The sequence below is a fragment of the Haliotis cracherodii genome, unplaced genomic scaffold, assembly GCF_022045235.1.
Source record: "Haliotis cracherodii isolate W230 unplaced genomic scaffold, xgHalCrac1.p SCAF_12, whole genome shotgun sequence".
Classification (NCBI taxonomy): domain Eukaryota; kingdom Metazoa; phylum Mollusca; class Gastropoda; order Lepetellida; family Haliotidae; genus Haliotis; species Haliotis cracherodii.
In genome coordinates, this window is record NW_027266267.1 from 7,956,123 (window position 1) to 7,980,203 (window position 24,081).

The 24,081-nt window shown below is 46.2% G+C and overlaps 1 protein-coding gene across 1 annotated transcript; it reads left to right on the forward strand.

Annotated features, from left to right (window-relative positions):
- Positions 1-69: 69 nt before the first annotated feature.
- Positions 70-22,462, forward strand: LOC139457501 (vitelline envelope sperm lysin receptor-like). The gene is made up of 14 exons (XM_071238888.1): positions 70-117; positions 3,137-3,179; positions 5,429-5,616; positions 6,609-6,763; positions 7,917-8,065; positions 9,388-9,469; positions 10,772-10,925; positions 12,330-12,372; positions 15,455-15,515; positions 16,432-16,556; positions 17,655-17,748; positions 19,068-19,221; positions 22,097-22,142; positions 22,347-22,462. The coding sequence occupies exons 1-14, from the start codon at positions 82-84 to the stop codon at positions 22,460-22,462; spliced, it is 1,446 nt and encodes a 481-aa protein (XP_071094989.1). The 5' UTR covers positions 70-81.
- Positions 22,463-24,081: the final 1,619 nt, after the last annotated feature.

Genomic DNA, 24,081 nt, shown 5'->3' on the forward strand with positions numbered 1-24,081 from the left:
TAATGGGTAGAACGGCTGAGAGCGGAAGTTACCTGAAAATACCTATTTTTCTTTTAGCTGCGCCTGTCAACGTTTCCGACCATGAGAGCAGGCTGGTGCTTACTTTCAGTGTTGCTGGTAAGTACAAGAACTTAAGTGTGTTAGAGCCTGTCAGTCGCCACGATCTGGTCGGTTCAAATTCCAGATTTGCAAAGATAATTCTTGGTTTGTCGGCACCATACCCGTGCCCGTGGGTTTCAGTTGTAAACGCCAAGAGGCTGCGTTACCTTAGGGTTCCAGATATGGTAATTTGTATTGATTGCTTAACGCCGCTCTCAGCAATATTCAAACTATATGACGGCGGGCAGGTCGGGTACCCTAGTGGTTAAAGTGTTCGCTCGTCACGCCGAAAACCCGGGTTCGATTCCAGACTGGGTACAATGTGTGAAGCTCATTTCTGCTGTCCCCCGCCGTGATATTCCTGAAATATTGCAAAAGCGGCGTAAAACCATACTCAAGTTATATGACGGCCGTCTGTAAACAATCGAGTCTGGACCAGACAATCCAGTGATTGACATCATGAGCATTGATCCATGCATTTAGGATACGATGACATGCATCAAACCAAGTCAGCGTGTCTGACAACCCAAACCCGTTAGTCGCCTTTTACGGCAAGGATGGGTTGCTGAAGATCTATTCTACCCCGGATCTTCACGGGTCGTTGAAGGCCATGAAATAACTGGCATACAGCTCATAGAGGCGTTGCGAACTGCCCTGGGGAGGTATTTTGGCATTTCAAAATAGTGCAATGTTATGGTCAAGACATCTAAAACAGTTTTCCGTGGGCTCGAGGATAGAGCGTCTTCCGAGAGAGTCGAAGGTGGGTGGTTCAATACACCGTCGCGTCATACCCAAACACAATTGTTTCTTCATAATAAAGATGTTGACATCCATACATTTTCTTCCTTTTGTTCCAAAGACACTTTCAATTTCGTAGAACTTTCATTTAAAATAGAAGTAAAGACGCATGAAATTTGTCATCAAACATGCATTTCTCTATAGAGACCCTTAGGTGTTGACCCGTGAAGATTCCGGGGTAGAATAGGTCTTCAGCAACCCATGCTTGCCGTAAAAGGTGACTATGCTTGTCGTAAGAGGCGGCTAACGGCATCGGGTGGTCAGGCTCGCTGACTTGGTTGATGCATGCCATCGATCCCAATTGCGTGGATCGATGCTCATGATATCAATCACTGGATTGCCTGGTCCAGGCTCGATTATTTTAAGACCGCCGTCATAAAGCTGGAATATTGCTGAGTGCGGCGTTAAACAACAAATCAACCAACCAACCCTTAGGTGTGCATACGGTTCGCATAAAACCACCCACAAGGTTGATCAGTTACGTAGTCTACCTCCCATTCTACAGGCAGATCTGTCAACACAGCGTACAATCTCTGCACTGAAAATGAATTCGCAATTATACTTGAAATTTGGTGGTACGAAACATCTGACGAGATGTTTATTTACTGAACACAAAAAGTCAAGAACGTCAGTATTTTGGAATATTTTCTATGAATTTGTGTGCTCAGTCTTTCTTCACTTGGGCGGTTGGGGAGCCTAATGGTTAAAGTGTTCGCTCGTCGCGCCGAAGAACCGGGTTCAATTCCCCACATGGATATGAAGCCCATTTCTGGTGTCCCCTGTTGTGATATTGCTGGAATATTGCGAAAAGGGTCGTAAACCCATACTCGTTGGACGATTGCGTCGCACGTTGCTCATAATATCAATCACTTGATTGTCGTAACCACAGTGGATTATTTACACGCCGCCGTCATATCATTTGACTGTTGCTATGTGTGAAGTGAAACAACAAACATCCAAATATCAATGAGTCAGCGCACATAAATAAAGGTCGCCTTCGCGGTTTAGTGGATAGAGCGCCTCGCAAGAGATCGGAAGGTTGGTGGTTCGATCCCCGATCACGTCACACCAAAATACGATTTGAAATAGTACTTGTTACCATGCCTGGCGCTTGACATTAAGGTGATAGAACAAGGACTGGTCGGCTTGGAGTCTGCACAGTGTCATCCTTGGTATCCTTGTTAAACCGCGGCATGGTATCTCAGTGGGTCAGAACCATACAACGGGACTAGAACAAGCATACGAACGCACGTCGCTGAATAAGTGCATTAATCTTAAACGCGAAGTTAAACCTCATTTCACCTTGTCTTGAACAGTAACACGCTGCAGGCACGTGAAGATCCGGGGTAGAATAGGCCTTCAGCAACCCATGCTTGCCGTAAAAGGCGACCGTGCTTGTCGTAAGAGGCGACTAACGGGATCGGGTGGTCAGACTCGCTGACTTGGTTGATGCATGTCATCGTATCCCAATTGTGTAGATCGATGCTTATGTCAATCACTGGATTGTCTGATCCCGACTCGATTATTTACAGACCGCCGTCATATAGTTGGAATATTGGTGTGTGCAGCGTTAAACTACAAACACAGCTGCAAATATTAACCTTGCCGAAAGAGACGCACCACCAAGAGATGGGTGAGAAGCTGGAAAGCGAAACAAACGATCAAAAGTGTCGCGTAAAGTCAAATAAGATGCTAAATTTATTTTAAACCCCCATACATGTTAAACTCCGGTATGGTAACTCGGCTAGCGCCATAAGTCCGGGCTAGTACAAGCTCATGTTCATACTCGTCACGACCGCCTTCGTGGTCCAATCGGAGAGCGGAAGGTCCGGGGTTCGATCCCCGACCGCGTCGTACAAAAAGACGTTAAAACAAGGTACTTGTTGTTACCCTGTCTCGCGCCGCATTAAGGGGCTAAAACAAGGACTGGTCGGCTCGGAGTCAGTATACTGTGTCTGAGTTGGGTATTCATGTTAAACTGCGGCATGGTATCTCAGTGAGCTAGCACTATAAATCGGCATCAGTCCGGACTAGTACAAGCAGCCACACACGTACATGCACGTCGCTATATAAGTGCAATAATCTTCGACGCGACGTCAAACCCCATTTCATCTCACCTCACCTCACCTCACCTCACCTCACCTCATGCACGTCACTATTTAAGTACAATAATACTGGATGCGACGGTAAACATCGTTTCACCTCCCCCTACTTAATCTGTATGTTCTGCTTGTTGCAGGGTGTAACTACAGCGGCAATACCTAAAGGATATCACTTGCAAGGTGAGTAGTTCGCAATGTCCTGGCAGCACCGGACCCGTGAAGATTCCGGGGTAGAATAGGTCTTCAGCAACCCATGCTTGCCGTAAAAGGTGACTGTTCTTGTCGTGAAAGGCGACCAACGGGATCCGGTGGTCAGGCTCGCTGACTTGGTTTGGTGCATGTCATCGATCCTAATTGGGTGGATCGATGCTCATGATATCAATCACTGGATTGTCTGGTCCAGACTCGATTATTTACAGACCGCCGTCATGTAGCTGGAATATTGCTGTGTGCGGCGTTAAACAACAAACCAACCAACCAACCATGTTAAAGAGAGGATAGGACCCCTGATATATTGCTCACGTGGACATTAAACTCACTGACGGTTTGGGGTAGCCGAGTGGTGAAAGCGTTCGCTCGTCACGTCGAAGACCAGGGTTCGATTCCCCACATGGGTACAATGTGTGAAGCCCATTTCTGGTGTCCCCCGCCGTAATATTGATTAATATTGCTGAAGCTCCAACCAGTCCATGAACACATCACCTCCTATAATTTCCTTATGATAATCACCAGTTTTCTTTTTCGCCTCGAAAACTAGCACACATCCATCAATAAGCCTCATATCATGGGTTGCACCTTGCAAAACAATGACACAATTACCTGATGGTACCATGGGTGCTTTTTGTCCATCTCCCGATGGCCACATGTCAGAGGAATGATTCATCAAGGTAAATTTTCTGGCCCCCCTGACTCTGATAGTTATGAATGATTCGGAGATAATGTGACCTCATAGACAGGATGGAATATTTTCCCCTGAAAGGTCCTCGGTCATCGCCACACGCAGTGTATCGAAATCCCATCTCTCGGAGAACAATAGTTAGTGCAGTTAACATTAATTGTATCTTTAATTCCTCCCAAATTCTACTACAAATCAGGATTACCTTCTGCTCATAAAGCTTGTACACTATACGCTTCTATCAAAGCTGTCTTATATCCTTTTACGTCCCCGTTTCCTTTTTGAGACCACCCCTATACCTGTTTTGTTTTATTCATCATACCGTAGACTTGAATGGATGAATTGAAAAACCAATAAGGTGAATTACCGAACTGCACATCTAAATCAATAAATGGTTTCCCTCTAAAGTGTAAAGAACTTGTGTACATTTCCCAGCACAGACTCCATATCGTGTACCACGATTATGGCTATGCAAGTGTAATGTAACATGCATCATGGGAGCAGTGTTAACAAAACAAACGCAGCGTCATTTTGTCATTTTAGAAGATGCATATCTAGAATTTTCTCAATGATTTTTGTGTGTGTATTAGATGTTTTATGAAGACTACATTATTGTCAGTTTAAGGGTGTCACATGTGCATATTTCTATAGTCCGTTTAAGACTGCCATCATTGGACTTAAAATAAATGTAAACTTCCTGTTTTCGTTCGAATTTGTCTCCTGTAAACTTGTCGATAGGACTCCTTGTGACTGAAATACTTCAAACCACAGGTAGGTGGATCGGTAGTTAATCGATATTTCAATAAGTCTGTGAAAAATTGTATCCTTTTTTAACAGACAAAAACCAGTTTTCTAGCATTTCCGACAGTACTTTTAATGTTGTTGGTAGGTTAGAATTGACTTATTGAATCATAATGTTATCCTCGATTTAAAAAAATGGATTGAGATTTTTACCAATCTTTCAGAAAATAACTTTACTTTCTTGAAAACTGATAATTTTAATAAAAAATATGAGACGCTGCCTCTTATCAAAGATGTGGGGCGGTCGGGTAGCCTAGTGGTTAAAGCGTTCGCTCGTCACGCCGAAGACCCGGGTTCGAATCCCGACATGGGTACAATGTGTGAAGCCCATTTCTGGTGTCCCCCGCGTGATATTGTTGGAATATTGCTAAAAGCGGCGTAAACCCAAACTCACTCACTCACTTATCAAAGATGTGAATACAGTATCCGTTGTATCCTTTATCAGTTCTTGACTCGACCCGGGAACATTCGGTTACATCAGGTCTTCAGCAACCCATGCTTGTCGGAAGAGGCGAGCAACGGGATCGGGTGGTCAGGCTCGCTGACTTGGTTGATTCATGTCATCGTATCCCAATTGCGTGGATCGATGCTCATGATGTCAATCACTGGATTGTCTGGTCCATACTCGATTACTTACAGACCGCCGTCATATAGCTTGAATATTGCTGAGTGCGGCGTAAAACAAACACTGCTTTAAGGGGCGTTAAACCCAACTCATCCCCCACTGTTTCAGTGACGTCTCTATGTGCAACCAGTATAGACAAAGGGGCCATTGTCACCATCAGGACAGACCTGGACGTGTACGCCAATGCCTTTTGCCAAGATCAAACGCCTGTCGAATTCACAAAGGTGGACGATGCAACTTTCAACCTTGACCTATCCTATCCTGGAAGCAAATCGCCCAATGACTGCGTATTTAAGGTAAATAAGTGTCAATATTTAACGCTGTACGGCATTGTTTTCTGTCATATGGCGAAGGGTAGAATGAAAAAGCCCCTTTTTCCGACCCCGACCCCGACCCCGACCCCGACCGCCTCCATGGTCTAGTGGTAGACCTTTCGCCCAGAGAGCGGAAGGTCCGGGGTTCGATCCTCGGCCGCGTCATACCAAAAGACGTTAAAAGATGGTACTTGTTGTTACCCTGTCTGGCGATCGGCGTTAAGGAGCTAAAACAAGGACTGGTTGGCTCGAAATCCGTATACTCTGAGTGGGGTATTCATGTTAAACTGCAACAGTGTATCTCAGATTGTATCTAGCAGTATAAAATCGGCATCGGTCCGTTCTAGTGCAAGGAGACGCACGCACGCACGTTGCTATATAAGTGCAATTATCTTGGACGCTACGTAAAAACCCATTTTACCTTACCTACATCTGACCCGTGAAGATCGGGGTTGAAATAAGGTGTTCAGCAACCTATGCTTGGAAGAGGAAACTATTGGATCGGGCGGTCGGACACGCTGACTTGGTTGATGCATCGTATCCCAATCGTGTGGATGGATGCTCATGTCAATCACTGGATTGTCTGCCCCGGTCTGTATCATTTCCTGACCACCGTCATATAGCTGTAAAATGCTCAGTGCTGCGTTAAGCAGCAAACATTATAAGGTCGTATCATCACATTGATCATCGACCCGTGAAGATTCCGGAGTAGAATAGGTCTCCAGCAACCCATGCTTGCCGTAAAAAGCGACTAACGGGATCGGGTGGTCAGGCTCGCTGACTTGGTTGATGCATGTCATCGATCCCACTTGCGTTGATCGATGCTCATGATGTCAAACACTGGATTGTCTGGTCCAGACTCGATTATTTACAGACCGCCGTCATATAGCTGGAATATTGCTGAGTGCGGCGTAAAACCAACCAACCAATCACATTGATCATCAAAATGAAAGTTTTCTTATGTCATTGCTCAGAAACGGAAAGGCGCCGACGTGTATTTTATCCGTGTAATCGTCTCCTTTGGGGAGATGGGCTCCGAAATACACACAGAGGAAGAAATATTTACCGTTACCTGTACCTTAGACCCCAAAGGGTCGAAAATCAGCGGGAAGAAATTTGTTAAAGGAAGGTGAGTGGTACAAGCATCTTGTCTGCTAAACACAGAAAATACAGAATCTGCTCGGAGAGCGGACGATGATGCAGCCTCGTTAGAATGGCGTGAAAATATAAGGCTCAGCCGACAAGCCCCGAGATGTGCAGGGTAGAGCATCTGCCGAAGAGCGGAAGGACGTGGGTTCGATCCCCGGCCGCGTCTTGCCAAAGAACGTGAAAATAGATGGCTCAGTCGACCGCCTCCGTGGTGTAGTGGATAGAGCATCTGCCCTAAGAGCGGAAGGACGTGAAAATAGATGGCTCAGTCGACCGCCTCCGTGGTGTAGTGGATAGAGCATCTGTCCTAAGAGCGGAAGGACGTGGGTTCGATCCCTGGCCGCGTCATACCAAAAGACGTGAAAATATATTGCTCCGTAGACCGCCTCTGTGCTGTACTGGATAGAGCATCTGGAAGGACTGTACTGTCAGAGTGGGGTATATATGTTGCACAGCGTCATGGTATCTCGGTGGTATGGTACTATAAAATCGGCTTTATCCGCACTGGGTAAAAAAAACTCTTTTCACGCACACGTCTCGAAGTGCTATAATTTTGAACACTAAAACTTATTCCACCTCATCACATGTGTACGGTGGTCCTTCAGGGACATGGAGTCTGTTTTTCCATATTTTGATGTTTCACTTACTTTCATCGTAACCTTTAGCAAATTAACACAATTTGTCATACAAATATGTAATATGGACATGGAAACATGGAAAATGTACTTTCAAGTAGCTATTGAGTCGCTGAAATGTGAAGCGAAAATGTCAAAAACCAAAAACGAAAATGAAAATGTCAAAAACAAAGGCGAAAATGTCAAAAACTAAAATGAAAATACAGAAAACTATTTCCACCGCTGTACTTGTAAGAGGCGACTATGCTTGTCGCAAGAGGCGAATAACTGGATCTTGTGGTCAGGCTCGCTGACTTGGTTGATGCATGTCATCGTATCCCAATGGTGTACATCGATGCTCATAATGTCAATCACTGGATTGCCTGCTCCAGACTCGATTATTTACAGACCGCCGTCATATAGCTGGAATATTGCCGAGTGCGGCGTTAAACAACCAACCAACCACTCTACCTGACACCCTGTGCATAATGGATTAATTTAGTTTCAACCTTGTTTAAGAATTTTGGCACCGAAAGAGATCAAGTCCAACAAAGGGCCAAAGTCCAAATCGAAGCTGAAACTCATCCTCACCGATATAACGCGGCACAGTCTCATGGGCAAGCCCATCAACCTTGGAAGAAAGGTTCTCCTCATCGCCTCCACTGATGGTGCGTGCCTTAAGTTAACAATATAATGGTCCCAGGGCCTCGCTCCACAAAGCGATGTTAGAGCTACGACTATCAAGTAAATGTACCGTTATAATCGTCTTACAGGATTCCTTTGGCAGCCAAATTGGCGTGAGGGGGGGAAATTGGGTTAGTGTTCACGTTTTGATGGTTTCAATGTCCTTAGTTTCGTATACTGAGAATTCGGGAAATTTTACATTCAAACAAAGAAATTTTACTGTCATTTGTTGCCGACTAGGAGCCGAATATCGGCCTCTGAGCAAGTCTACATACATCCCTGGGCCCACTTGCACAAAGCGATCTTAGCGCTAAGATGATCGTAACTCCCATTCTTTAACATAGACTTACAATAGTTGTAGACCCGTGAAGATACGGGGTAGAATAGGTCTTCAGTAACCGATGCTTGACGTAAAGGGTGACTATGCTTGTCGTAAAAGGCGACTAACGGGATCGGGTGGTCAGGCTCGCTGACTTGGTTTGATGCATGTCATCGATCCCAATTGGGTGGATCGATGCTCATGATATCAATCACTGGATTGTCTGGTCCAGACTCAATTATTTACAGACCGCCGTCGTATAGCTGGAATATTGCTGAGTGCGGTGTTAAACAACCATCCAACCAACCAATAGTTGTAGCACCAAGATCGCTTTGTGAAGGTGGGCCAAGGTCCTAGTGCTAAGACAGCTTTGTGGAACCTGTCCCAGGTGTGTGATGTAGTTACATCCCTTAGGAGTACGACCCTTGAAGATCCGGGTTAGAATGGGTCTTCAGCAACCCATGCTTTCCGTAACAGGCGACTGTGCTTGTAAGAGGTGACTGACGGGGACTTGTTTGATGCTTGTCGTCGTATCTCATTTGCGTGGCTCGATGTTCATGGTATCGATCACTGGATTGTCTGGTCCAGACTCGATTATTTACTGACTGCTTGAATATTGCTGAGTACGGCGTTAAAAAAACAAACAAACATTATAATCAAATCTTCTACTCCGATATACGATACATCTGCATGAAGACCGTCAAATATCTGGCTGTAGGGTATATACAATATAAACAGTAATGTTGCAGCCTTAATCATTTGTATTTGTAACTGGTCGTTTTAGTTCGTTTTCGACATTTCATATGTGCTGATTTCAATGCTACGTACCCAGAATTTGGCAGCCCTACAGAGCCTTGTTGATGAGAAGGTCGCCTGACGGAGTCGTTCTGAGTTTCACGCTGAAAGTTGTTGTATCGGTGTAAAAGATCAGATTTTCGCGAGATTAATGGACTATACATCATGTCTTTTCCGTGTGTTTTTCCTTAGGTTCTACTGGAGAGAAGGGTATGCGGATAACGTCTTGTGACGCCGTCGGCACGAAGTCCCGCTACCAAGTGATACGAGCTGGGTAAGGATGCTTCCAGAGCCAACCGTTTCCTATTCTGAGACTGGCAATGGGAATTCTTTGAAAAGGTAGCAGTTCCGGAAAGTACAGGGACAGGAATATGCCTCACGCTGAAACAAACTGGATATTCTAAAGAAAATGTTGTGAAAACAAATTCGAGTTCTCGGTTCTGAGAAATTCCCTTAAATTGGCTTGAAGCTGTGACCGAATATTTGGTCGCTCACAAAACTCCCAGGTGTTCCACCACCCCTGACCAGAAAAAATGGCTCACCCCTTAGAATTCTTCTGTGTTACAAGGGGGGAATGGGTGGCCCAGTCGTCTAAGGCGCCGCGATTTGCTGTGCAGAGTTGCGTCCCTTAGGCACGCCAGAAACCTATGATTGTGGGTTCGAATCCCGGTTCGCCCCGATTATGTTTCTAGGTTTGTCAGCACCATACCCGTGCTCGTGGGTTTCAACGAAGTGGTAAACGTCTGAGACCTGCATCACTTCGGGCTTTCCTCCCACATTAAGCTGACATAATATGACTGGAATACTGTCAAAAGCGGCGTTAAACCCAACTCACTCACTCTGTGTTACAACAGAAAGGGGAATATCGATGTTAGAATGTCTTCAGTAAAGTCTTCATTCCAGTTGTAAGCATACATGGACCCGACCCGTGAAGATCCGGGGTAGAATAGGTCTTCGGCAACCCATGCTTGCCGTGAAAGGCGACTATTCTTGTCCGTAGAGGCAGTAAACGGGATCGGTGGACAGGCTCTGACTTAGCTGATACATGTCATCGTATCCCAATTGCGTGGCTCGATGTTCATGATGTCAGTCACTGCATTGTCTGGTCCAGACTCGATTATTTACAGACCGCCTGTTATATAGCTGGAATATTGCTGAATCTTGGATGCGATGATTAACCCCATTTTTATCCCCCGCCGGGCCAGAATGGCCGAAGGGGGATTATGTCGTGGCGCAGTCCGTCCGTCCGTCTGTCCGTCCCACAGAGGGTACTAAGCTTGTGAAATCAACTCCTCCTACAATTTCCAGAAAATATCCCTGACACTCTATACACAAGATGTCGACATGTTGATGATACGCAAATCGCAGTCCCGTTTTGTTTCGACTAATTTTGACAGAGTTACTGCCCCTGTTTTACGGAGCTTCATTTGACTCGTTAAAAAAATTCATGCGGGGGATGTTGTGCTCTCAGAGCACTCTTGTTTTCCAAGTCTTTGACCAGACCAGCATCAGTGTCGTGGATCGAGGAAGGATCGAGGAAGGATCCAAGGGGTGATAAACTGGTTTTTACTTCCAGGTGTGGCGACGGTCAGGTGTTCAACAAGACGCAGGGCTTCATCACGACAGGGCTGACCGCCATGAGCCCATACTTCGACATGTTTCATCTCATGAATGACAAGTCAATCACCTTTGACTGCAACTATACCCTTTGTAAAACAAAATGTGACGGGGTAGGTGTTGTATATCATGTTGGTTCTTCTTAGTATATTCTACCCTTTTTTTATTACCTACGGGGGCGACCGCCTCCGTGGTCTAGTGGTAGAGCGTCCGCCCGGAGAGCGGAAGGTCCGGGGTTCAATCCCCGACCTCGTCATACCAAAAGACGTTAAAAGATGGTACTTGTTACCCTGTCTGGCGCTCGGCATTAAGGGGCTAAAACAAGGACTGGTCGGCTCGGAGTCAGTATGCTGTGTCTGAGTGAGGTATTCATGTTAAACTGCGGCATGGTATCTCAGTGTGCTAGCACTATAAATCGGCATCAGTCCGGGGCCCTGTTCGACAAAGCGATCGTAGCACTAAGATGATCATAACTCCCATACTTTAACATAGACTTTCGACACTCATAGCGCTAAGATCGCTTTGTGGAACGGGGCCAAGACTAGTACAAGCAGACACACACACACACACACACGTGCATGCACGTCGCTATATAAGTGCAATAATCTTAGACGCGACGTTAAACCCAATTTCACCTCACCACCTACGGGGCCAAACATCGGGGTTTATAAAACTCATATGTGCCCTAGGGCCTTCACGTGATGAGACAACACTGTATTGTTTCCGTCATCGTGTTGTTTAGTAGTATAGATGGGTATCAGTAGGTGATCGTACGACGTTTTATATACCCGGGAAGTCTGGTAGATAATAGGTCTTCAGCAACCCATGCTTGTCGTAAAAGGCGACTTTGCTTGTAAGAGACGACTCATTGGATCAGGTGGTCAGGCTAGCTGACTTTGTTGATGCATGTCATCCTATCCAAATTGCGTGGATCGATGCGCTGGATTGTCTGGTCCAGACTCGATTATTTACAGACCGCCGTCATGTAGCTGGAATATTGCTGAATGCGGCGTTAAACAACAAACAAACCTTCACATATTGTACCTGTTTGTTTCATTAAAATCATTTATCATACCTATCAATGATATAATGCAATTGCCTGTGCGGTACAGCCAACAGAGACAGTCATCACAGGGGGTGAAATACCCAGGCCCTATCACATTACCTGCTGGGATGATATGGCCTGTCTGTGCATTTTGAATGGGCGATCCATATAATCCCGGGTTGAGAGTTACGTCCCTTGGTATTTCATCTGCCCGGCTTGCTCTCCCGTAATGCCTCGGGTTCGATTCCCGACATGGGTACAATGTGTGAAGCCCGTTTCTGGTGTTCCCCGCCATGATATTGCTGGAATATTGCTAAATGTGGCGGCGTAAAACCCAACTTCCTAACACACAGAATTGGCATTGAAAGACGTGACTTAAACGACGGTGTGAAATTACCACAACCTATCTCGACCTCGACCATTCGCATTCTCCTTTCGGAACTGCCCGTTTAATGTAATGGTGTCTTTTCAGAGTTCCTGCGCGAATGAAAGACGTCGAAGAGCCTCAGACTTCGGTAAGCTGATACAGTTAACGTTGTTCGCAGTCAGCATGATTTCAGTTGTCATGGTGATCTGTAAATTACCGATTCCAGGAGTCGAATCAGTGGCCCATATCTGGTGTTGGTATTGTACTTTTCACAAGAAGTTGAAGAACTGGTTTTTTTCCTTATAACTATAGTAATCTGTCATGACTAGTGGGTATTCAACACAGTCCAAATATGGGAGTTCAATGTGTTTTGAGCAGTGTATTTTAACTGTCGCATGGTATGTGCCGCGTAGAATGCACCTCGCTATATGAGCGTAATTGTCCTAAAGGCGACATTAAGTCCCATTTCTATTCACTTCCATCCTGGGGCGAAGACCCGGGTTCGATTCCCGACATGGGTACAATGTGTGAAGCCCATTTCTGGTGTCCCCCGCCGTGATATTGCTGGAATATTGCTAAAAGCGGCGTAAAACCATACTCACTCGCATCCATTCTACTGAACCCACCAGCCACGAAAATTTAACTTCAGTCAAATGAAAGAATCGTGTGTTCTTTAACTTTTGAGAAATATATCCTCATTGTACGATGACAGACAACTGACCAACCGATTTAGCCAGAAGGAGCGGTTGTTTAGTTTATATAGTAATGCACCAATATCAAATTATAGAAGTGTTCTCGCGCAGGCCACTGGATCAGTTCCATTTAACTACTGTTCCCGAACCTGTTTTCAGTTTCACTTCTATCGTAACCCGTGAAGTTCCGGGATAGAATAGGTCTTCAGCAACCCATGCTTGTCGTAAGAGGCGACTAACGGGATCGGTTGATCAGGCTCGCTGACTTGGTTGATGCATGTCAAATTGCGTGGATAGATGCTCATGATGTCAGTCACTGGATTGTCTGGTCCAAACTGTTATTTACAGACCGCCGTCATATAGCTTGAATATTGCCGAGTGCGGCGTTAAACAACAAACACTTCCATAACGTAAATAATCGAATGTTGCGGGAATGTATTTAGAAACAAAGTGGACCCTGTATGAACGGTTGACTCGAGCAAGTCTAAAAACCAAACCGATTATCACATCAAGCCTCCTGTAGCAATGTTCCAACTCTGTAACGACATCCTGTATATATTCGTGTGAACCAGACGGACCAATGATTGATATTGTGAACCAGACGGACCAATGATTGATATTGTGAACCAGACGGACCAATGATTGATATTGTGAACCAGACGGACCAATGATTGATATTGTGAACCAGACGGACCAATGATTGATATTGTGAACCAGACGGACCAATGATTGATATTGTGAACCAGACGGACCAGTGATTGATATTGTGAACCAGATGGACCAGTGATTGATATTGTGAACCAGACGGACCAATGATTGATATTGTGAACCAGATGGACCAATTCAGAATTGACCTTCACTCTATGAAGGTCCATACTCCAATGAACTCACACAAAGTGAAAGTCAATTCTTATAATTGTTTATCACAATTTCTTACCTCAAGGGATGTAGGCAAAGATCTAAACACAATTTTATTTAGTACGTGTGACTTCATGTTTACACTGACAGCCATACAACAACCAGCTATATCGCAGAGTAAAATAGTTCCTCAAAAAGAGAGCTGACATGAGCGAATGGATGCAGAACTTGCTCTTCAGAAACATCTTACGCAACACGTGAGTTCATATAATATCCCCATTAGATGAGAAAGGTCTGTAATGAACTACCTCAGTAAGTCAGTCACAATGACATCGCGTCTTAACACATTTACATCAAGTACAAGACGTCAAAATGGCCGACACGATAAACGTGACGGGAGGATATCCGAAGTTGTTAATGAACTTGTGGCGGTTACATGTGTAAGTCATCATTGATCAACTGACCGATTATTAAAGGTGGTTAAAGATGCGTCAAACAGACACCAAGGTATATTCGTAGATTGCTGGAGACGGTCACTGTCAGCTTAGACACAGATCGAATCGATACTGACGATAGTTTGGATGTGCATTTTTTCGTTTGTTCATTAGGATGAGTCGTTGCGAGGAAATTCGTGAACAATCGTGCATTCAAGCTCTTACGTTTCTCGATGTATACTGAAATGCTGAGACCAAGATTAAAGGTTCTAAATGATCAGAAATAATGCTTATGTATGTTTTCGTGCTATGGAATTCCCAGGGGTTTCCCCAGGAATGTGGAAGTAGTCCGTCAGTGTTTACGTCATTTTAAGAACACGGTCTCGTGAAAAACGTATGAACGTCAAATTGTGTCGTTCATACACTTATGAACGTCAATTTCGCGGTCATGTGACCGACCTCTCGTCCAATGGAAAAGCCGTTTATCGTGTAAACGTCAAATTAAAAAAATATTGATTGATATTGTGAACCAGGCGGACCAATGATTGATATTGTGAACCAGACGGACCAATGATTGATATTGTGAACCAGACGGACCAATGATTGATATTGTGAACCAGACGGACCAATGATTGATATTGTGAACCAGACCGACCAATGATTGATATTGTGAACCAGACGGACCAATGATTGATATTGTGATCAAAGATCCATTCCTTTTGGTGGCCCAGTTGTCTAAGGCGCCACAATTCCCTGTGCAGAATTGCGTCACTTGGAGACGCCAGATATAAAGATCGTGATTCCGAATTCGCCTCTTGTATTTTTCTGGGTTTGTCATCAACATACCAGTCCTCGCGGGTTTCACCGAACTGGTAAACGTCCGAGACTTCGGGATTTTCTCCCACATTATACTGACACACCGTGATATAACGGGAATACTGTTCAAAGCGGTGTTAAACCCAACCTACCCACTCGCGTAATCGACCAATCACTGAGCCTGACGCCATTAAATCGTCCTTCACAAGCACAGATTTGTCATCGTATCCCAACTGCGTAGATCGATGCTCATGATATCAATCATTGTATTGTCTGATCCAGATTCGATTATTTACAGACCGGCGTCATATAGCTGGAATATTACTGAGTGCGGCGTTAAACAACAAACACCGAGAGGTTGGCAGGTACTGCTGAAGAGTATTCTACGAATTATTCCTTGCTCGTGAATAGAAAATATATGTTGTTTCAGTTGCACCCGACAAGCAGAGGCCTGTCTTGATCAACTCGGCCCCAGGGCAGTTTAAAAACAGGTGTGTAGAATACGTTTTATATTTCCCTAGATGTTTTCCATAGAGTATACATCTACCAACGGAAGGATATGAAAAGCATAAATCTGTCATATCGGGTTTGAATGTAAAACTAGAGAAAAAAAATAGTTGTTTTTGGTTGTTTTTTTTTGTTGTTTTTGGTTTTTTTGTTTGTTTTTTTTTATTGTTTTGATTGTTTGTTGTTGTTTTTTTGGGGGGGTGTTTTGGGGAGTTGTTTAGGGAGGGGGTTTAGGGGTTGGGTGAGGGGATGTTAGCAATGAATTTTCCGCCCGCCCCCATCCGAAACTCAGAATATGATATTCAGTCTTCATCAGCCATCCCACAAGCAACCACATTTCAGTCCACCTCAGTGGCATTTCTTTGAGGGGTTAACGTTTTTTCTCATTCTGGAGATAATTGCCACGGTTTTACATTAAAACCCCTACATCCAAATGTGACATGAGGTATAGGTGTTTGTGACCTGTGTCACTTTGTTCTCAGGAGTGTTGGCCTTTTGCTTAAAGCGTTTCGAATCCTCATGCAGCTACACTGGATGAAAACTATTTCTCGTGAGCTGTCACCCAATGTGCTGGACACCCGTGAAGATCCGGGGTAGAATAGGTCTTCAGCAACCCATGCTTGCCGTAAAAGGCACTGTGCTTGTCGTAAAAGGCGACTAACGGGATCGGGTGGTCAAGCTCGCTGACTTGGTTGAAGCATGTCATCGATCCCAATTGCGTGGATCGATGCTCATGATGTCAATCAGTGGATTGTCTGGTTTAGACTCGATTATTTACAGACCGCCGTCATATAGCTGGAATATTGCTGAGTGCGGCGTAAAACAACAAACCAACCCAGTGTGCGGGAACTGTGCTGCAGGCGGTGTATCCCTCCCTCCCTCACCCACTCTCGCTTTCAGGTTACAAAGATCGGCCCATGAAGTGGAGCATTTGAAGCTGTTTTTGACCAACGTGGCCGGCTTTCAGCTTCATAACGTCAGCCTGCAAAGGGGAAGGCCGTATGTGCTTCACGCCACTACTGACGGTAAGATCAGGGTAACCCGGAAGTAACCCGAGCCTTATCCCTGCTACGGCCATCTTGGTGGGCAGGCTTTAGTTTGTGTGAGTGAGAACTCTAAACATTTTTTTTGTAACATTTCAGAAAAAAATATAATATAATCAAAGTGAAAATCAGGAATGGTGGGCTGGGGGAATATAAACAATTTTTGGACTTTTGTTTTTGCCATAAATAATTTTTACCTGATAAACAATATTATATCATGCCCCTGCTGACTGGACACCTTGAGTACTGTCCTTTTTTGTTCTTGTGTAGGCACTGCATATGTGTAAACATTCTTTAAACATTTTACAAAAATGACAATTTGAAATATATGGTTTCGTAATCATCTTTCCCTAATCTTTTGACTAAAAGATTGAAGGATCTTAAAAAATGCCATAAATATTTTACTGGACTTTGAACAAATGCTTTGAAAAAAATATCCCTAAACCAACTGATAAACACAAAGACATCGGTATTCCCTGTCTGTGCAAGGGACCAAATTTATAGACATGGTCGGTTGCGTCTTGGTCGACTGCGACATGGTCGGCTGCGTGTCGTCATACCTTGATAGCGAGGCACGTTCATCATGCTGAAAACCATCTATTTTTCTGGTCTACACTGAATAAACTCCAAGTGATCCATGGTATTTTATTTCCATAAACCGAGAAAGATAGGCCACGCCCTCGAAAGTACTTTTTTATTGGTTGATACTAAATTGGACGGGGCTTGTATTGCATAATTGCTATAAATGATGATGCTGGTTTTGTATTGTCTACAGTTTCTTTTGTGCTGATGATTGTAGACGTGTGTATTTATAATGAATTGACTTCACCTTTGTGTCGAACGTACGGTTGTCTGGAAATAAAAGCTTGGCCCCTGCGTATTCCTTCATTTTCGGTTGTGTCGAACCTGGATAACGCGAAGTATTAACGTACGTCATTCAACTTCGACACAACGGCGTTTGACTGTTTTTGAGCTGGCGTTTGTACAAGCTTAACGTAATTCCGTGAGATAAGTGAATTCTTACACACCGCTGTCATGTAGCTGGAATATTGACTGACCTAAAAGAACAAACTATTTCAGGAAAGCAAGGCGAGGTGGGGCTACAGGTGATGCATTGTGACATTGTCACCACGAAAATTAAACACAATCGACGAATGGCGGCCATTAGAGATGGGTACGTATATTTCTGACACGTTCCATTGTCACTGGAGCATTGTCATTGTCAAATTAGGAGCCCGGAGAGCGGAAACTCCGGGTTCGATCCCCGGGTTCGATCCCCGGCCGCCTCATGCCAAAAGACGTTAAAGACGGTATTTGTTATTACTGTCTGGGGCTGGGAATTTATGGGCAGAAACAAGGACTGGTGTCAGTATACTGTCTCTGAGTGTGGTATTTAAGTACTGTGGGATGGTATCTCAGTGCATAAGTGCAATAATCTTAGACGCGACGTTAAACCCCATTTTACCTCACTTCCTTCCATGTTAAAGAAGGGCGGTCGGGTGGGTAGCCTAGTGGTTTAAGCGTTAGCTCGTCACGCCTAAGACCCGTGTTCGATTCCCGACGTGGGTACAATGTGTGAAGCCCATTTCTGGTGTCCCCCGCCGTGATATTGCTGGAATATTGCTAAAAGCGGCGTAAAACCATACTCACTCACCATATTTTAAAGAGAGGATATGACCCCAGAAATATTGCTCACGTGGACATTAAACTCACTGACGGGTGGGGCAGCTTTGTTGTTGAAGCTTCGCTCGTCACGCCAAATGCCCTAGTTTGATTCCCCACATGGTTTTTGTGTGGAATATTGCTTAAAGCTGCGTAAACCCAAACTCGCTCACTGGAAAGCCTTTTTTCAATCCGTAAGTTTCCGGGTTAGAATTGCTCTTCAGCAACCTATGCTTGTCGTAACAGGCAACCGTGCTTGTCGTAACCGGCGACCGTGCTTGTCGTCATCGGCGACCGTGCTTGTAACAGACGACTAAGGGGATCGGGTGGTCAGGCTCGCTGACTTGGTTGATGCATGTCATCGTATCAAAATTGCGTGGATCGATGCTCATGATGTCAATCACTGGATTGTCTGGTCCAGACTAGATTATTTACAGACCGCCTTCATATAGCTGGAATATTGCTGAGTGCGGCGTTAAACAACAAACAAACAAACCAATAAGCACATGGAAGGCATGGGCGTTGGTTTACTTTTTGAGTTTTAAGTAACATTTTTTTGCATTCTTTTACTGATGTAGTGTAACAAAGCGGAGTACATCTTGTAGCAAATTTCAATGCAAGTTTTACGAAGGTTAAAGCATGTTATATTTATTTTCTGGTGGTTTGAAATGAAATGACGTTTGTGATTATCTGCCCTTGGGCAGAGGTGAAGGTGAAAGAGAATTGTCTGTGGTGTCAAGAAATAGTTCACAAGAATAATTATAGTAGAAGGCAGGTCACACATCACAACACTAACAAGTCGTCACATCGTCTACTCCGTTGTCCTTCAAGGTGCGGGGTGGGGCCAGTTTTCCAACCTGACAAGGGTTTCATCACTTCCGGTTTGACGGCCATAAGCCCATATTTCAAGGGCTTCGATATCAGAGGAGACAACAGTCTGGCCTTCCAGTGTAACGTCATCCTTTGTCATCGGAACTGCGATGGGGTACGTATATACACGTTGTCGTTAACCAGAGGGGGTACGTCTATACAAGTTGTCGTTAACCAGAGGGGGTACGTCTATACAAGTTGTCGTTAACCAGAGGGGGTACGTCTATACAAGTTGTCGTTGACCTGAGGGGGTACGTCTATACAAGTTGTCGTTAACAAGAGGGGGTACGTCTATACAAGTTGTCGTTGACCTGAGGGGGTACGTCTATACAAGTTGTCGTTGACCTGAGGGGGTACGTCTATACAAGTTGTCGTTGACCTGAGGGGATACGTATTTACAAGTTGTCGTTAACCAGAGGGGGTACGGGTGACGGGTAAGGTGCCACCATTCGCTATGAAAAGTTACGTCCCTTGGGCATGCCAGAAACCTATGATCGTAGGTTCAAATCCTGGTCCGCTCGATCATGTGTCTAGGTCAGTCAGCACCATACTCGTACGTGTGGGTTTCGCCAAAGTTGGAGACGTCTCAGACTTCGGGCTTTCCTACAACATTAAGCCGACAACGCCGTGATATAAATGGAATGCTGTTCAAAGCGGCGTTGAACCCACTACCTTGTTGGCCTGAATGATACGGCGAACAAGATGTCTCTTAAAGTGGATTTAAAGCGTATTTGTCGTTGCCCAGTCGTCCAAGGGCCCGTAATTTGCTGTGCACATTTAAGTCCGTGGCATGTCAGAAATCTTTTGAGCTTTTGTTCGAATCAAGATTGTCTTAATCGGTTGTTTCTTGGTATGTAAGCGCCATGCCCAACTTGATCGTAGGTTTTACCAGTGGACAAGGTCTTAAACCGCATCATCACAACTGTAAGTATGTTCAAAGCTATATTTAAAATGAACTCTCATTTTCCTCAAGCCTCCCTTCTTAGGTCGCCCACTTTCAGGCTACCTGGCCTTTTTAACATTTCGGTCGACACCATGGCGTAGATTTATGCAAGGAAAGGTAACTGTTCCTTTAAATTGAGGACAATGTTCACATGAAGGTGAAGAGTGGAAGGTCGTGGGTTCGATCCCCTGCCGCGTCATACCAAAAGATGTTAAAAGATGGTTCTTCTTGTTTCCCTAACCTTTTCTGGGCATTATGGGGTTAAACAAGGACTGGTCTGTTCGGAGTCAGTATACTGTGTCTGAGTGGGGTATTCATGTGAAACAGCGGCATGGTATCTCAGTGGGCTAGATTTAAAAGCGGCATTCGTCCGGACCAACGCACGCACGCACGCACGCACGCACACACGCACACATACACACAAAATCTCAGGTGCATCTACGTCGCTACACATGTGTGATAATTTGAACGCGACGTTAAACCCCATTTCACCTCAGATCACCTCACACCGCCCCAGATCGCCTCACACCGCCCCAGATCACCTCACACCGCCTCAGGTCACCTCACACCGCCTCACACCGCCTCAGGTCACCTCACACCGCCCCAGATCACCTCACACCGCCTCAGGTCACCTCACACCTCCTCACACCGCCCCAGATCACCTCACACCGCCCAAGATCACCTCACACCACCTCGCACCACCTCACGCCGCCCCAGATTACCTCACACCGCCTCACACCGCCTCAGATCGCCTCACACCGCCTCAGATCACCTCACACCGCCTCACACCGCCCCAGATCACCTCACACCGCCTCAGGTCACCTCACACCTCCTCACACCGCCCCAGATCACCTCACACCGCCCAAGATCACCTCACACCACCTCGCACCACCTCACGCCGCCCCAGATTACCTCACACCGCCTCACACCGCCTCAGATCGCCTCACACCGCCTCAGCTCACCTCACACCGCCTCAGCTCACCTCACACCGCCTCAGCTCACCTCACACCGCCTCAGATCACCTCACACCGCCTCAGCTCACCTCACACCGCCCCAGATCACCTCACACCGCCTCACACCGCCTCAGATCACCTCAGATCACCTCACACCGCCCTAGATCACCTCACACCGCCTCACACCGCCTCAGGTCACCTCACACCGCCTCAGGTCACCTCACACCGCCCCAGATCACCTCACACCGCCTCAGGTCACCTCACACCGCCCCAGATAATCTCTCACCGCCCCACACCGCCTCAGATCACCTCACACCGCCCCAGATCACCTCACGCCGCCCCAGATAATCTCTCACCGCCCCACGCCGCCTCAGATCACCTCACACCGCCCCAGATCACCTCACGCCGCCCCAGATCACCTCACACCGCCCCAGATCACCTCACACCGCCCCAGATCACCTCACACCGCCCCAGATCACCTCACACCGCCCCAGATCACCTCACACCGCCTCAGATCACCCCAGATCACCTCACACCGCCCCAGATCACCTCACACCGCCCCAGATCACCTCACACCGCCTCAGATCACCTCACACCGCCTCAGATCACCTCACACCGCCCCAGATCACCTCACACCGCCTCAAATCACCTCACACCGCCTCCGATCACCTCACACCGCCTCGGATCACCTCACACCGCCTCAGATCACCTCACACCGCCTCAGGTCACCTCACACCGCCTCAGATCACCTCAGATCACCTCACACAGCCACACACCGCCCCAGATCACCTCACACCGCCTCAGATCACCTCACACCGCCCCAGATCACCTCACACCGCCTCAGATCACCTCACACCGCCTCAGATCACCTCACACCGCCCCAGATCACCTCAGATCACCTCACACCGCCCCAGATCACCTCACACCGCCTCAGATCACCTCAGATCACCTCACACCGCCCCAGATCACTTCACACCGCCTCAGATCACCTCCTATACATCCTACGAAAACTGCGTTCTCCCTGGACAATTTGTGAAGCCTGATCTGATTAACGTGATTAATTAATTCTGATTAATCAAGTTGTATATTTTCAGCGCACCTGTTTCCACGAAAGACCGAAACGTGATCTCGAAAAACAAGGTAAATGATGTTTGTACTTGTAAGATTGGCATAATTAAGCCCTGCCCTTGAAATAACAGTACTGCCACTGGGGCCGTAAATGGCCACTATGCTTGCCGTAAATGGCGGGCTGACTTGATTGATGCATGTCACTTACAGACCGCAATGTTATAACAGGAATGGTATTGGCATCAAATTAAACATTCTCTAACTCTTCTGTTCCAGAACCATTCCTAGAGTCCGGTAATGTCCAATCCGCTTCTTTTGTCGTCAACTCTCGGGTCAAGAGGTCATGGTGTCTGAAAGATATGCTTGAAGCTGCCAGGAACGGAAATTTGTAATGTGAATAAGTAAACATCCTACTACCCGCATGATTGTGTTTTTTTGTGCCAAATGCTGTACGTTGACCGTCCGCGGAGACCCGTTAGAACAGGTCAGCAGGACCAATTGCTTGTCACTAGGAGACTGATCGGGTACCACACCCATATCATAAGCCTTAAGGGGCTCTCACACGTTGCCGAGTTGCGTCCCGAGTATGGACCCGAGCTGACTCGGGGGTATTCGTGTGGAGCTCGTAGCGAGGTCGAACTTAACTCGGGGTAACTCGGGATACCTGGTACTGATCTACGAGAGATTTGGAACTACTCAAAACAGTCGGGTCGCCAGGAACTCCAAGAAACTCGTAACACTCGTCCTACCCATAGTACCCGCGTGGCGACCTCGTGGTGCTCGTACAGAACTCGTATGAGGATCGTCTGCAAAATGTATTGTCGAGTTGGCCGAGTCTAATACGAGTTGTACGAGTATAATTCCCGCCGAATTATTTAGCAGCTAGTAGCCAACCCGTACCAAAGTCGTACAGCTCGTATCGAGATCGTTGTGCTCGTATGCAACTCTTAATAGACTCTTAATAGACTCCTATTGGACTCCAACGTAACACACTCGTAGCGTACTCGTGTGATACTCGTATATATGCAGTGTCTTCCCGAGTCCTAACCGAGTTAGGCTCGGCAGAGCTCGGCAACCACCTTGGCAAAGTGTGAGAGCTGCTTTATGCTCCAATCGCATGAACGACTAAACATTGCTTTTACTTTCTCAGAGATTGCCTCCCTTGTCTTGTGGATAGAGGGTCCACCCGGAGAGCGGTCTGTGGTTCCGTCGCCTCTCCGCGTTATACCGAAAGATGTTGAAATAAGGTCTGTTGTTACCCTGCCTGACGCTTTGCATTATCGGGATAGACTGGTCGGCTCCGAGTCGATGTACTGTGTCTGAGTGGGGTATCCATGTTAAACTCTGGCAGGGTATCACCGTGGGCAAGCTCCCTTTGAAGATGGGGTTAGAATAGGTCTTCAGCAACCCATGCTTGCCGTAACAGGCGGCTAACCGTGTCCTTCCGACAAGCTAGCTGGCATCATTGATGCATGTCATCGAATCCCAATTGCCCATGTTGTCAATCACTGGATTGTCTGGTCCATACTCGATTATTTACTGACCTCCATACTCGATTATTTACTGACCTCCGTCATATAGCTGGGCAAGTGAGTGAGTTAGTTGGGTTTAACGCCGCTTTTAACAGTATTCCAGTTATAACGCGGTGTGTCAGCTTAATGAGGGAGGAAAGCCCGAATTGATGCAGGTCTCGGACGTTTACAACTCCGGTGAAATCCACGAGCACGGGTAGGGTGCTGACACCCACAATCATAGGTTTCCTGCGTGCCCAAGCGACGCAACTCTGCAAAGCGAATCGAGGCGCCTTAGACGACTGTGCCACCCATGCCCCCACAACACAGTATACACGTATATGTAATGTGCATAACTCTCAAGCGAAAATAACTGCAATCAGAGGAAAACATTTCAAAGGTGCCCAGAGCATAATTCCCCGACTGTGAAAACCTGAAGGGCAGGGTCCTTCATCGAAGACGCTCACTGCCCCCATACATGCACACTGTTAACCAACGTT